This window comes from Dryobates pubescens, chromosome 1 (assembly GCF_014839835.1).
Source record: "Dryobates pubescens isolate bDryPub1 chromosome 1, bDryPub1.pri, whole genome shotgun sequence".
Classification (NCBI taxonomy): domain Eukaryota; kingdom Metazoa; phylum Chordata; class Aves; order Piciformes; family Picidae; genus Dryobates; species Dryobates pubescens.
In genome coordinates, this window is record NC_071612.1 from 8,908,180 (window position 1) to 8,923,911 (window position 15,732).

The 15,732-nt window shown below is 38.6% G+C and overlaps 1 protein-coding gene across 1 annotated transcript in view; it reads right to left on the reverse strand.

Annotated features, from left to right (window-relative positions):
* The window catches only part of SUCLG2 (succinate-CoA ligase GDP-forming subunit beta), a 151,968-nt gene that overhangs the window by 58,397 nt on the left and 77,839 nt on the right, over positions 1-15,732 (reverse strand). Inside the window, exons 6-9 of the mRNA XM_054161191.1 lie at positions 14,764-14,853; positions 12,204-12,300; positions 6,230-6,391; positions 3,966-4,108 (exon numbers count right to left, since the gene is read on the reverse strand). Coding sequence (XP_054017166.1) covers positions 3,966-4,108; positions 6,230-6,391; positions 12,204-12,300; positions 14,764-14,853 — 492 coding nt within the window. The remainder of the gene's footprint in view (positions 1-3,965; positions 4,109-6,229; positions 6,392-12,203; positions 12,301-14,763; positions 14,854-15,732) is intronic.

Consider the following 15,732-nt stretch of genomic DNA (forward strand, 5'->3'; position numbering starts at 1 on the left):
CAGCTGTTGATCTTAGTAAGGATGTAAGAGTACTCAAGGATGAGGGCTTCAGTGAGGATGATGGAAACAGCACTTCCTACATGCTGAAGTGAGCCAGGAATCACTCAGAACCTTTGAAATACTGAAGGAAACCACCTGTTCTACTTGACTGTGGGACAAAGAGGAGCCATGAAGCTCCTGCAGTGCCTCCCAGCAGCTTCAAAACTCAGAATCTTCCCCTTTCCTGCTCCTACCTGCAAAGAGGGAAGACAGTTCATTTTCTACAAAGCAGACTCATGGCAACAAATCACAGAAACAAGACAGGCATGAAGGGGGGGGAGGAGGGGAAGATAGTGAAAAGGAAGGAATTGGGAACCATTGCAGTGACCTGTCTGACCTAGGAAGTATTGGATATGGCAGACTGCAAACAAGACCAGCAGAGTATAAAAGGATCACTGACTCCAGAGACAGCACTTCCATTCAAAAGCCAGTGGGTAACCTTTTGCAACAACAACAACTCTTTCTTTTCTTTTTTTTTTTTTTACTTTATTTTAAACAATTATAGACACTGACAACAGCCAGATTAAACCAGCAGCAAACCAGCCAAGATCTTAATTTTACTCCAAAAAAACAATACCCCCAAGGTTCACTAAATCAAATCATGAAATACCTGTATTGTTTTGTGCTTTGGTTTTATTTGTTTGGTTTGGGTTTTGCTTTACTGCAAAAGAGACACTTTAAAGACAGCTATAGAGAGAGAAAGAGATCTGTTTCAAAGTGGTATTTAACATTTCCTTCTGGAAGATGACTTCTCTTGCAATGTCCTTAACACTGTCAGCACCACATTTCAGCACAACAGCCTTGCAGACTCATTTGTCTGCTTAGTTTTCCTCAGAGGCTCAATGTTGTCTGGAGACATTTACAACAATTAATTGCCCCTCCAGCTCCCAAAAGCAAATTTTTATCTTCTCAAACAAGGTGGGAATCAGGTTAAGGGGAAATGGCTGACCAGCTACAAACTGTGAATGCTGCATTTAGCTACAATGACTCCTGGGTTTGGAAGCCTACTATTAGTTAAGAGGATTCATTCAATTCTTTTACTGCCTATTAGTGAGCTAATGGACATGGTGTATCAGGAGAGGAAACAGCACATTTACTAGCTTTTCTGAATGGAATGGAAATAAAACATGAAATTAAGGTACTTTTAATAGCTAGTAAACTTGTATTAATACTTAACTGCAGACCAGTAAGAATTATGTACTGGGATATCATCATATCTTCCCTATCTCCAGTTAATCCGAGACATAATCTTCATCAGTTACCACTAAGAGAAGATTTTCACCTGATCTCATGTGGAACTGAAACAACCTTGCTGATGGTCACAGAGCATAAAATAAAGGCAAAAATCAGTCAACCCCAAAGGACTGGAGCCAGCTCAGAAGTGACTCACTTAAACCTGGCAAGCCTTTCAGGGATAAGAGCTGTGGTATGACCGACTGGTCATGTGCTAGGCTAAGCTCAAAAGAGCTAATGCTAATAACTTAAAAATTTGCAAGAGTATTAAACCTCTAGAAAAAACCACAATGTGTGCCAACAATGCCATCACTTACATACCTCATATCCAGGTTTGCTATGGACTATACTCCCTGGAACAAGAAGCTTTCGGAAGCACCCTATTTCCCCTGCATCCTACCAAATAACTGATTCTAGTGGGATTCTAAACAGTAATCCTTTCTCTTTATTCCTGGAGTGCAATAATGATAACAGGCCAAAGAAAAACGCAGTGGAGCTGTTCTGTGATTCTTCCTGTGGATGGAAAAAAGATTATAAAAGGCATTCAAAAGGAAGAGAGGAGGCAACAAATTAATGAGGGATAAGCTGTGTTGCGTTGAAGCTAAAGCATTCTGCATCTTCAGCCAAAGCCAGGAATGGCAGAGCTACAGCTGTGCACAGGCACAGAATAAATGAGCATTCCAGATCCTTTCCATGCTACCTTTTCCTTGCCCCCACTGTCTAAATTAGCACAGCCTCACTAGCCCTGGTGGAAACAGCAACATATAAGCAGAATATGTAATAGAAGGAGGATATATTTACAAGTCAAATGCTGGGCATCCAGGTGTCATATAGCTGGGAGCTATTGAAATGCCTTTTCTGCTTTAAAATTGTTTAAACTCAGTAAGATTCATCATCAAAATCAATACCTGCTGTTTGTGCTGCAGCAGACAGAAGAACCTATTTAGCATAGTGATAATTATCAGCTAAGTTGTGTATCTAAGACTCTGCTGCACCTGCTTCCCCACCACCAACACAAGTTTCAGAACTAAATTACATCTCAGCCAAACCTTGATCTTCACACAAAGCATGAACTGAAGAACAACTCAAACACACACAAACAGATCTTTGTGTAACACCTTGTGAATAGCTAAAACTCAACACCAATGGAGTCAAGCAGAACAGTGTCTAATAGCACCAGAAAATGAAGGAAACTACCAGGTTTTTTAGCATGAATCTTAAGGTCTGTCCTGCTTCCCTTCTGCCCTAGGCAAGGTATATTACTTCTCTTCCAACCTGGTTTATTTGATTGCATTGTACTGTATTCTATTTCTCCAGGTCTATCTTGTTTTAGGCATGTTAATGACTTGAAGAACACTAAGCAGAAAGAGACAAACTCTTCCTGTGGCTCTTGGGAGGAACATAAAGATACACCTCTAGAAACAAAAGACCAGTACCACCCAGGTCTGTGGGAGTGCAAAAAGATCCAGGAAGAATGTTTTAAATACTGCAGATGACTCTCTAGTACAATTGAGCCATCAAGGTTTTAAATACCTTAAAATCATGCAAGGAGAGTTACAACTTACAGTAAGTCAATCTGCCTTATTTTGTGCTGTAAATTTTCCTCCTGACTTTGTCTGGAAATTTTGCTGCAAACAATATCCACCCTTATTTGAAGAGGCATAACATTTTGTCACTTACTGCTGCACAGGGTACACAATTACAGTGATACAATTTTCACAGGAAGGTGGTATTCGGAGGAGCTGGTATCACAGACAATGAACATGAGGAAAATGGATGGAAGCACAGAAAAAGAGATAAAGGAGATTAAGTCACAAAAAAGAAGCAAAATGTTGAAGTTGGGGTTTCGGCTTCAAGTGCAGAAGATGGAAAAGATGATCAAAGCCCTTTGACAGATTTTCATTAGTAAAATCTACAGCAGCTTACATTCTGGCTACACACAAAAGCAGAACTCTGTGCTGGCAGGGGTGGTCAGCTGGCACTACTCCAATGCCTACGCTTGATCAATAGTCTCTCAGTAGACATATTCTACTTCTGTCTGCAAAGGGGACCAATGACCTCAGCAGGCTAGCATGCATCTCTAGAAATAACTTCTACTCAATACACACAGACTTAATGTCTTCTCCTGTTATTCAAAAAGAAAAGAGCAATTGCACCTCCATCTGCAAAAGGAAGTGTTGGAACGTACCAGGCTACGATTCCAGCCTGTGAATGTTAATTAAACACAGACTATCCTGCAGTGAGGAATCAGATATTTTAGAAACCTTGAGCTTAAAAGAGTACAAATCAGCTTTTAGAATGAGCTGTTTGCTTAATTCTCATTTTCTTTCTCGCTCTATTGTGGTGCTACAGTGCTAGGAATATTTTAAGCATCTAAATCTCTTCACAAATTCCACTTTAGGAGCCAGGTGTTTAAAGTTCATTACCACATCTGCGCTTCTGTGTTGAACTGTTCTGAGAAGATATCCATTCCATTCAAGACTGACCAGCAAACATAAGGAAGGGTGGATCAGGAACTGAAATGTCAGTTCAGTGTGTTCATAGTGATATTTCTTTTCAGATTGCCTCTTTAGTAACTGATCCTCAGCATTCATCCCATGATCTCTGTTTTTTTCAGCACACTCTTAATAGTCCTGTAAGGCAGTTGTATTGCTACATGGGGGAAACTCCTGGTCCACACCCAACACCTTTACCTTTGGATCAGCAGTCAGCAGCTTGAATGCTTGATATACTTGTGCTTCTTTCACACCTCCACCGAGATCCAAGAAGTTGGCTGGCTTTCCACCATTCAAGGATATTATATCACACGTTGCCATTGCAAGTCCAGCTCCGTTGACTGTAATTGTAAACATCAAGTGCTTATATTTCACATTAATGGGTACAGGACTTTTGAAAAGGCTTAAAACATATAAATACAACCACACAACACAGCTCAAAACATTACATAAATATCTACATCTAAATAGGCCAATATCTATGGCTGCATAGACACTATTATATAAGTTCCTTTATGACTATGAGTTTTACAACTCACATGTGCACCTTCCATTTAGTGTTTCTGACCACTGGAAGAGCAATTGTGGAACTGTGAAAACTTTTGATTTAAAAAAAAAAAAAAGAGAAAGAGAGACATTTAAGCTTCTGGGAAGACTCATCTCATCAACAATATGTGAAAGACAAATTGAATCTTTAAGCTTTCCTCCCATCACTCTGATAGCCGTCAATGATGCTTTGTATTACTATAAAACAGACAAGGAAGTCCTGGGGACAGGTACCCAGAAACTGCTTTTTATTTCACACTTGCACCAGTCTAGAAGGGTTCCCATGGGCATGAACATCCTCTAAGAGAGGAAAAGTAAGTGAGAATTATATGTCACCAGAAAGTTGCTACTGCTGGGCAAAGTAAGCCTTCTGTGTTCAAAAGTGATACCCAGTACTGAAAAATACCACTGTAGTGTTGCAAATGAATGTTTGGAGTTTTGACTGGGGGTTTGGGTGTGTTGGTTGGGTTTATTGTTTGTTTGCTTTGTTATGGGGTTTTTGTTTGGGGTTTTTGTTTTGCTGTTCTGTTTGATTGGGTTTTGGTTGGTTGGTTTGGTGTTTCTTGGTGGTTGTGGTGTTTTTTGGGGTTTTGTTTTGTCTTGTTTTCTTCTTGAGTGTTTTTGTGTTTGTGTTTATTTTTGTCACTGTGGTGGGTTTTCTTTGTGGTTTTTTTTTTCTTCCCCTTTGGTATTTGGTTTTCTTTTAAATTGAGATTCAAGTCTCACTGTCAGTGAATCAACTGCAACACATAACCATTATCATCTAGATTTGTGGTTAGATTACATACCGTGTCCAGAGAAGGGCAACAAAGCTGGTGAGTGATTTGGAGCACAAGCCCTAAGACTAGAGGCTGAGGGAGCTGGGGTTGCTTAGCCTGGAGAAGAGGAGACCTTATTGCTGTCTACAACTACCTGAAGGGAGGTTGTAGCAGGTGGGAGTTGGTCTCTTCTCCCAGGCAACCAGCACCAGAACAAGAGGACACAGTCTCAAGCTGCACCAGGGGAAGTTTAGGCTGGATGTTAGGGAGAAGTTCTTCATAGAAAGAGTGATTGGCCATTGGAATGTGCTGCACAGGGAGGTGGTGGAGTCACCATCCCTGGAGGTGTTTAGGAAGAGACTGGATGGGGCGCTTGGTGCCATGGTTTAGTTGATTAGATAGTGTTGGGATGATAGGTTGGACTTGATGATCTTGAAGGTCTCTTCCAACCTGGTTAATTCTATTCTATTCTATTCTATCAATGTAAATGCTGGTCATTTTCTCACCAAGATGTGACAAAATGCCTAATTCAATTAGATTCACAACAAAACGTTGTACTGGCTAAAAGAATCTGTACAAAAGGAAATCTATTTGGAGCATAACTGGCTTTTTTACTTATCTCTTCTAAACACAAGAGTAATTTCTGTTCTACAGAAACTTCAGGAGAAGACAAGCCTTGTGCTTTCCTTTTAACAGCCAACCAGATATTTTTTTAAGCAGATTTCCTTAAAGGAAAATGAAGTCCAGTACTCAGTTGCAAATGGGAATATTGTGTTTTTACACACATACTTTTGTCTCTGAAGTAACACCAGCTTATCTTTGGAAATTAGTGATCAAATGTTGATAATTTTCTTGGTTTAATTGGAAAGATCAATCCATCAGCTTAAAAATTCAGAACACACAAAGCCCACAGGCTTCTCCCTCCACCTGCCTTCTCTCTGACACCATACGTGCCCTTCTTGTTTGCTGTAGTCCTCAACACAGTTTCAGCTCAATTTTAGTTTCATTCCTGCAAGAACTTGTGGAAGGACAGACAACCTCAGCAAAACAGACTGAAATATTGTCAGGGAGGATTGAATGTCAGAATGTAAACAATGTCTACACACTGAACAAGTATGAATTTGTCTTCAAATGTCTTTTGGATTTATTTGTTCTTACCAAAGCAAGCAATATTTCCATCCAGTCCTATATACTTTAAGTCATATTTGGCAGCTTCATTCTCTATAGGCTCATTTTCAGACTTGTCATCCATGGCAAATATTTCTTTTTGCCTAAATTCTGCATTGTCATCAAAGTTTATCTTGGCATCAAAACAAACAACTGAAGGAAAAAAAAAAGACAAGAAAAAACAACATACAGGCATTTAGCAATTACAGTTAGTCAGAGCTCCTGAGATATTACGACTACTCCATCAGGGAGAAGGAAAAGGTGGCTTAGGGACTGATGCTGCTTCCAATATACGATCAGCTGAAGTTCCAGCATTAAGTCCCAGCAGAGAAGAGCAAGTTTTCCTTAAATGTTAAATTGAGCAAGTTTCCCTTAAATCTTAAATTGGGAAAAACTAGAGCAAGCATCTCCACCCAAGACATCTTGCCACAGGATGAACGTCTGTGTTTGCTTCAAATGAAGTTTCCATAAGCTATGAAGGTACTTTCTATGATTTGGACAGGTGGTCTGCAGGAATCTACTTTCAGTCTTCTGAAAGCATGGTTGATAGAACAAGGTAACAGGGTAAGGATCCAAGACAATGTCTAGTAGCACACACACACACTCATTTAAAGCTGAGCAACACAAATACAATCCTTAGCCATCATTTTAATTTATAATGTTATTAGCTCTACACATATTATTTCCCTAAAGGTTTGAATTAAACCAACTTCAAGCCAATGGATGTTGAAAATGATCAAGACATGACTTCTAAATAAAGAAAATTTTAAAAGTAAATATAAAACTTCTCATCAATGTCAACATCCACTCTGGCTGTAAAACAAATTAAGAAGTAGCTAAACCTGACTCTATTAAATCACTGACACAAAAGACTAGCTGGGAGACATAATATTCCTACAAAAATATCAGTCACAGAACTGCATATAGAATGAACTGGTTATTTGCCTATTTACTGACTCATTATTTCTATGGGTTTGCACAGGCAAACACCTCATTAGATTAAAATGTTCTAAGTAAATGTAAGACTCTATACTTCTCATTTCCCTATTTAAGTAATTTGACATGTACTATATCCAGCTTGTAATTGCTGACTGAAGTATAATTGATTTCTCAATGCAAACCAGACAGATTTAAGTGCCTTTAAAAGCTGCATCCAGAAAAATCTAATGGTTTTTCTTCCTGCTGTGCTGCATTCATACACATATATGGTATATGTGCACATGCTCATGAGCACTGTACTCTGCAACTACAGGTCATCTGCAGTTAAGAATTTTTAGTCTTTGATCTAGATACTCAATTCAAACAACTAATCAAGAAAATATATTTTGGTGGGTTTTGGGCGTTTGTTTTTTTTTTAATGTACAATGGCTTAACATTAGAAAAGATATCCAAGCAAACAGTAAACCAAATATCTACACAAAAAAAAGGAGAGTCTCAGCTGTATGCTTTGATTAGCACCGGGTTTTCTTTCTTTGGTTTTCTGATGCTGATGGAGTTCTGTGGGGTTTTTAAAATACACCTCATTTGCAACCAACACCAGATTGAGATTAAAATAGGATCCAATTTAATTTCAGTGACTACAGTTTCAGACAACTCAGCATTTGTGTATAATAAATCTGTCTTGGAAGAACCCAGATCTTACCTGGTCAACCATCAGGTATGAATCACTCATAATATTCTTCTACTGTACTGCTTTGATTTTGTTTTTTTAACCATGAACTAAGACCTGTGCCATTTTTCTCCTTCAAGCTTTCAGTTCCTTAAATTTCTAAACCAAGCCAAAGCTAGAGTAAAACTGCAGGCTCAGACCTCTGTTTACCTTAGACATGAACATCCTCAATGACACATTAATAGAATCTCATTTCCACAGAACATTCACCTTTAACAAAGGCCATGCTGTATAGATGTAGCATGAAAAACACCTATTAATATTTATCAAACTATTTTCACCATCAAAAGCACTTTGTTACATGCATGATAGGTTATATAAATGAATTTTTCCCCCTAAACAAAGAAAGCTCCAAGACTTATATTCATGGAGTACTTCTGTTGTTTTTGCTAGCTGTGTAGGGTTTTTGTCATCTGCCAATTCAACAGCTTACATTGAAAGCAAACAAAGGCAAAAAAACCACAAAGAAATTGGCAGTTACAGGCTTCTGACCCAATAGTGTTAACACAGAATTTGCTACAAAATTAAACAAAGGGAAATACATACAGCAATGTATCTTTTAATGGAAATGCACACAAGTGAAAAACACAGCAAGAAATAAATCCATCTCAACCGTTTCTTTGACAGAAATAATGGTCCCCATACAGAGACTTATCTTTTATCACTAGAAATAACTGCATTAAGCTACTCAAATTTTCTTCCATTTGTTTTATCTTTATTCTGCTGTAAGCCACTTCAGATAGAGAAACTGCCAGCAAAAGAGAAATAAGCACAGGAAGAATTCTATGTGTGTCTGCTAGTAAGATGGCATTCACAGCTTGAAACCCCCTGGTTTTGCTCCTCAGTTTCCTGGATGAGGAAAAACATCAAAAAACCCCTCCTAGTATCCCTCAAATTAAGTCCTCCTTGCTATATATGCACAGTCATTCCAGAGAAGCTACACTGGTAACTTGTCCAAATCAGCTCATTTTTTCATCTCGCAGTATGCAAGGTTAATCCTACAAGACCTTTTAGGATCACCAGCTTTGTTTCCTCATGTTCTTACTGTCCTCTCCATCAATGCCCTTTATTGTCCACCAAGTTCCTCTCTGTTAGTAATCAAATATGTTTTGAGAACCTCAAAGATGCCCCTGTTCTGCTACCTGACAGCGCTGTCCCTGCCCTTCTTACATCCTTCCCAGTGTCTATATGCACAATGTCCACTGACTAACAGCCAAAACACACTTGTAGTCCTTGTAGGATGACATGGCTGAGATGATGTAGGTACGGAACTGGGGACTTTATTCCTTGCTCTGCCAAAAGAGCAGAACAGTGAAGCACTTCTGTAACAACTATCTGAACTAGCTTTGAACCAGCAAGTGTGAGTATCAGAAGAGCCTTGTCCTGGAATTTATCAAAGATGTCCCCAGTTTATGATATCTGACTAATCAAAAGGACTACTGACTACCTTCTATGCTGCCCTGCACTGTTAAGGTATCTTGGTTAATTATTCCAGTAAAAAAAATTATTTCATCAAGTGCTGAGGAAGGAAATCCTGGTTCTATAGGATCAGTGGTCTTGAACCCACAAAATAAACCTGGTAAGTACATCAGTCACAGCAGACAAACACACCAACGAATTTGTTTTGAAGTGAACATCATAATCCACAGGGAAGTTCTCCAGCAGTTTTTGTTCCACCTATTTTAAAGGTCCCATTCATCTTCAAAAGGTCAAAAGTGTCATGTGTAGCCCATTGCTAGAATGTGAAAAATCCAGACCATTCATTTTACAAGGCTCTATTTCATTGTTCTGCTTTAACTTCACTGGACAACACAATATGAAAATGTCACTCTCACCTCACTCCCAAATGGTTTTGTTGAGGCTAAAAGATCTATTTTGGGGGGGGGGGTGGGGGGGTGGGGAACAACAGTCTGTTGGGTTTTGAAGGTAAATTTTCCATTTCCATTTAAAATACAACCTACAATAGAACTGCACAGGTCAACAGCAGGGTTTTTTTGTCTCTCTTCCCTAGCAGACATTTCACAAAGTGCTTAAGAACCAGTGGAGCTACAATTAGATGCTAAGAATCTGGCTTACATTTATGAAGCCAGGTGAGGTTTACAATGCAGAAATTATTGATTCAATGTGCATGCTATTATGGTGTGCCAAACAAGCCAAAAATCTGAGCACAGATTTGGTGGAAATTATTTTCCAGAGGCAAACTCTATCCAGAGAGCAAAGGATTCTGGTGGCAAGAATGGCAAACTCCCCCCTGCCCTGAGCCACAGCCATGAAGGAATTCACAACAGGTGTTAGCAAAGCAGAAGTGATACATGTAAGACATAAAAAATGTTCTTCCAACTTAGTTTAACCTGAAAAGAGCTTATTATGTAAAAACAGTCAGTGACACATTTGACCATTTTTATCACCTCTGTTACCCCCATATACATTAACAGACAAGATATTCCTGTTTGGTTTTAAAATTCTACTTTACAAAAAGGCATTTTAGTGTCACAAAGCCTGTTATATAATGTAGAGTGCCATTATTTAAGATGTCTTAATACAATAGAGTGGGGCTGGACTTATTTTACACCTTTTAGAGCTTTTCAGAGGTCATTACTAGCAGAACGTTCCTTTAAACACCATACAACTCACTACCAATTCTTTTGCATTTGTTTCTTTAGTAGGGAGGGAAACCCAAGATTGGACAACTGGAAGAGACTGCATAATTACCAGCCCAAACATAGCTTCTGGATTCCTGACCAACTGAGCCAAAACCAGAGACTGTAAGTGAAAAGCAGTTTATTTTGTGTCCAGTTCTGGGCCCCTCAGTTTAAGAAGTACATTGAAACACTTGAACGTGTCCAGAGAAGGGCAACAAGGCTGGGGAGAGGCCTTGAGCACAAGCCCTATGAGGAGAGGCTGAAGGAGCTGGCATTGTTTAGCCTGGAGAAGAGAAGGATCAGGGGTGACCTCATTGCCCTCTACAACTACCTGAAAGGTGGTTGTAGACAGGAAGGGGTTGGTCTCTTCTCCCAGGCAACCAGCACCAGAACAAGGGGACACAGTCTCAAGCTGTGCCAGGGGAGGTTTAGACTCGAGGTGAGGAAAAAGTTCTTCACCGAGCGAGTCATTCGTCATTGGAATGGGCTGCCCAGGGAGGTGGTGGAGTCGCCGTCCCTGGAGCTGTTCAAGGGGAGATTGGACATGGCACTTGGTGCCATGGTCTAGTTGTGAGGTCTGTTGGGACAGGTTGGACTTGATGATCCTTGGGGTCTCTTCCAACCTTAGTTATACTGTGATAGTGTGATTTTGCCAACCAAATGTGAGCACAGAAAAAGTATTTTCAAAATGCTGATTATTTCAATTAATACTGGGTCCTGTGAGGAACTCATGTTCTTAACTTTCACAGCAGTGATCTTTTAACAAGTTTCCAGAACAGCAATTAAGCAGCCCCATTCCCATTGTCTCTTAAGATGGCTAAAAGCTTTGTCCTTCCATTTCCTAATCTGCAATCTCTAGGCAAATCTTACAAAACTGGAGCAAAGCTGGAAATGTCTTTCTTGAACAACAATAAACACCCATCAGCACTTCTCAGTGTCAAAGACTTTCCTCAAATCACAAAATGATACCACAGGCCTCTGCTAGGAAATTTCTAGTGCTTGTGTCACTGAAGTTTCAGCCAGCTCCCCCTGAGCTCCACAACTTCCCATCTTCATCCATGACAAATGGGAGAAAAGGTTTCAGTTTGAAAACCAACTATTGGAACAATGTGAAAACTAACCCAGCTCCTTGTTTTTACTCTATATTTTCTCATCCCTGTATCCATGGTGGAAGCAGATCACCCTTTTTCTTCCCAAAAGAGGTAGGTAAGTGTCAGTTCCAACTGGAATTTCTCCTGTGCTCTAGTAGGCTGCAGAGTTGAGCACTTACAATTTGAACTTAGCCATATGTTTATAAAGGTAAAATAACACGTTTATTTCCAAACAATCCAAGTAATTCGAATAGCATTAACAAAACAAAACCAATCCCAAAATAAACTCAAGAAAAACTCAACTTTGAACAGAGCACAAGAGCAGAAAACGTTGCTGTTTCTCACCAAGCATAACATGCAGAAGCCAGCACTTCCACTATTTGGATGAAATAACAAAGGGTATTGAAATGTAAAATCTGCCATGGGAATATTTATGAATGTTGCTTAAATTACATTACAAAATGAAATGAATGCAAAGCTCCTGCTATAGCCTTCTATGCAATTTAATTTACAGCTTGCATAAATAAACAATTATAATGCATTTGTTTCCTTCAATTTCTTACCTTGCCCTTCTGGAGTTTCACCAAAGGGATTCACTTCAACCTGAGTGGCATCAATTTTCAGGAAAAGATTATACAGCTTCTTAATTTGATCAGCTGCCTATATTTGATGGAGAGATTCACAGTGAGCACACAGAAAAGCCAAAGTTACTGTTTTCATGGCAAAGGTAAAGCATTACTGATCATTTTTAATTATCTTAAATTGCACACCAGCTCTAGATGGCAGCTGCTTTTATTTCTGTTTTCCTAATCATATTTATGTAGCATTTAAAATAGCTCTAATGTAGCATTATGATACTGCATAACATTTAGTATATGTGCATTTAAAGGCTACAAAATAAACAGCATGATTACCATGGCAAGTTTAATTTTCAAAGTGGCTAACAGTTCATAATGACATACTCTCCAGTGTGCTTAGCTCTAAGTTGCCTTTACATTAATCAGGCTAAATACAGAAACCATAAAGTGGTATATGCTTCTTAGTAACTTCAGAAAAAAATATGTTTTTCCTTCTTACATCAATCCAAAATCTCTTTTTCTGAAGAAATTGTGTCAGAATCATGCTTGTTTACTCTTATCAGGATACTCTTGCTTCTTCCTTATTGTTTCTCACCATCTATCTCTGCCAGTGGTTCTGTGTGCCTGTAAGTACCACGACTGACTACTGACTTCAAAGACCTTTTGTTCTTATTTGTTCTTATTCCATTCCTTTTGTTATTATTCCATTAATAGAACAACTTAAATAACAACAACATGAATGTGCATTAAAAACAAGCAAAAAAAAAATTCCTTTTGGCTCATTACACACTGACAACTTATTAGCTGAAGTAAGTTTGCAGATGAAGAAGTGCACTAATAAAAGAACCACTCAAATTTATGCCTTCATTACTGATCAGTTAACTGAAGTACACAAACTAAAAATATTTGGGACCTCTCCTAATAAGCAAAGTTAATGAGAATAAAAGAACCAGAAGTCAGCTTCCTCTCACAGCACCATTCATAAGAAATAAAACAGCATGACTGGAAAGACTCAGCCCCAACACTGCACTACATCAGGAGGAGCATATTCCCCTCTCCCTCTACTCATTGCTGAGACAGCTACACCTCGAGTCCTGTGTCAAATTTTAGGACCAACACATATAAGACTCTGTAAATAGTTACAGTCTGGAAACAGCATACAAATTGTTTATGAAGTTGTGCTCAAAAGTCATCAGCTGATGCATTCTCAGTGGTTTTTGACTTAGAAAAAATCATCAGTTCTAAATCTGCACTCACCAAGGTTACAGTTTCCTTGGCTTGAACACTTCAGCTGACAAACTATCTTAATACCACATAGGTAAGGCTATTAACAGAGAAGAAGCCCCACCATGCAACCCCACAGCGATTCTGGGCAACCTGCAAAGCTGCTATTGCTCTAGCACGCTGCTGTAATTTTAACAGATCACCAGAATCACTTAACTTTTATTAAGGGCTGCTCCATCTTTTAGCACCTCTCTGAATCAGGCAGCTTAACGTCAACATTTCTCTTTTTCAAGGTCTACAAGTACCGAGCCTCTTTGAGGCAAAGCATAAAATCCCAACCCAGAAATACTGAATGTATAAGTAAATACTGGGGATTTGTCTGAATAAAAACTATGTCCTTCTGCTTCAGTAAATTCCTTTAGGTTGACAGCAGAAGGAATGAAAAGCTTTCACTGCAGCATTATTTAAATGCATTGTTGAAAAGTCCATATATTGCTGTTAATTATTAAGTACCAGAACTCTTCAAGGGTTGAAAGGTTCTACATAATCATTCCTCCTCATTAGATATACAGCTAAATCTTCAAACGTGTGTTAATCAACTTAATGATTATGCATTTGTTAATTGCATGGTTGGGATAGAAAATAATTAAAACTGTTGAATTAGAAATAAAGGAGTTCTTTAAAAATGACAGTCTGATCCAATGGAAAAAAAACAACCAGGCAAAAGCAGCACAAACAAGCTTTCTCTTCAACTCTGAAAAGTGATTCAGGAGGGAAAAATACCTTGCACATTTGTGTACAATTTGGAATTCATATATACATACATACATACATATACATATATATATATATATAAATATAAATATATATATATATATATAAAGAAATCCTGGATAGACAACAAGCTGTCAGCCTTTGAGCTGAATACTGGAAAAAAACCCACCAAAAGTGTTTCAATTACAGAGAAACACACTTCTACTTCTCCCCATAATAATGGCTAAAAAAGCTCTGCCCACATCACTCACTGCTCTCCAGTGGAATTCCAATGAAATCAAAAGAATCCCACTTGATGTAACAGCATGTTGTCATCAACTGCTTCAAAGACCAGGGACGTTCACTTTGGAACAATAAGGGCCTTAATTCAAGTTGTTAAAGCCTGATGACAATTATACAGACACAGTTTAGCATTTAAAATGTCAAAATGATTCCGGTCTAATGGACACTCAGCCTTTCATGTCTGTTTGGAAAGCATTTGACCATATAGCTGGGCTAAAAAGTCTTCAGTATAAACCATGGGAGAAGGGGAGAAGAGACAAGTTACCTGCTGCTGCAGAGGTCCTTTGAAACCCAAATTTTTTGCCATCTGCAATGCCTGATGATCCTTTATGCCTTCACAAATATCTATTTCCTCCTGCAACGACAACGTGCATAAACACAGCTAAATATTCAAGCTGAATGGAGATTTAGAACTTCAAAAGGAAAACACTTAGTATACTTTGGCAAATTAGTAATTAAAGCATGGCTGTTTGCCAAAGCTCCCTGAGACTGAGGCTATAGCAGCTGCCTATAGGGTATGTTATAATTACCACACCAACTAGGAGAGAGTCCTTCCAAAAACTACATAATTCTTCAGGGTGGCATGCTGACAAGACAATGTGACACCAGTTTTCACTTTTAATTACTGTACAGATGGCGTTGACGAATATTTAGTCTGTTAATTTTTATGACATATTCTGGACTGTTTTCAAGGCAATGGGTGTCACTGCCCAGCAACACTGGGAAGTTTATTCAAAGTTTAAAATGCACACTAAAATATTTTTACCATTTTTTTGAATAATTATACTTGATGGCATCAATTATTGTCCCAGATGAAGAGCTTGTCTGCTCGTTATCACACGACAGTTCATAACATAAAAAAGTAAACACTTAAATGTAGTCATCATTAAGAAAGGAATTATGACAGTTGTGTTTCAAATGCAAAAGTCATCCAGGTACAAAGAAATAGCTGACAGCTCTGTCAGTTAGAAGGAAAAGAAAAACAACCACAGAAACAATAACCATATTGGCAGCAGCCCACTTGTGCAAAACCTGTGTACCTACCAGAAGGTAAAACTCACTCATCAAATATTTCAGACATTAAGTACACCAAATCATGTAACAGTTAGACTTAATCTCTTTTTTTTTATTATCAAGCTAAGAGACACAAATGCTAACAAAATCAGATGATAAACATCTACAAGATAGGATAGAACAGAATAGAATAGAATAGAATAGAATAGGATAGGATAGG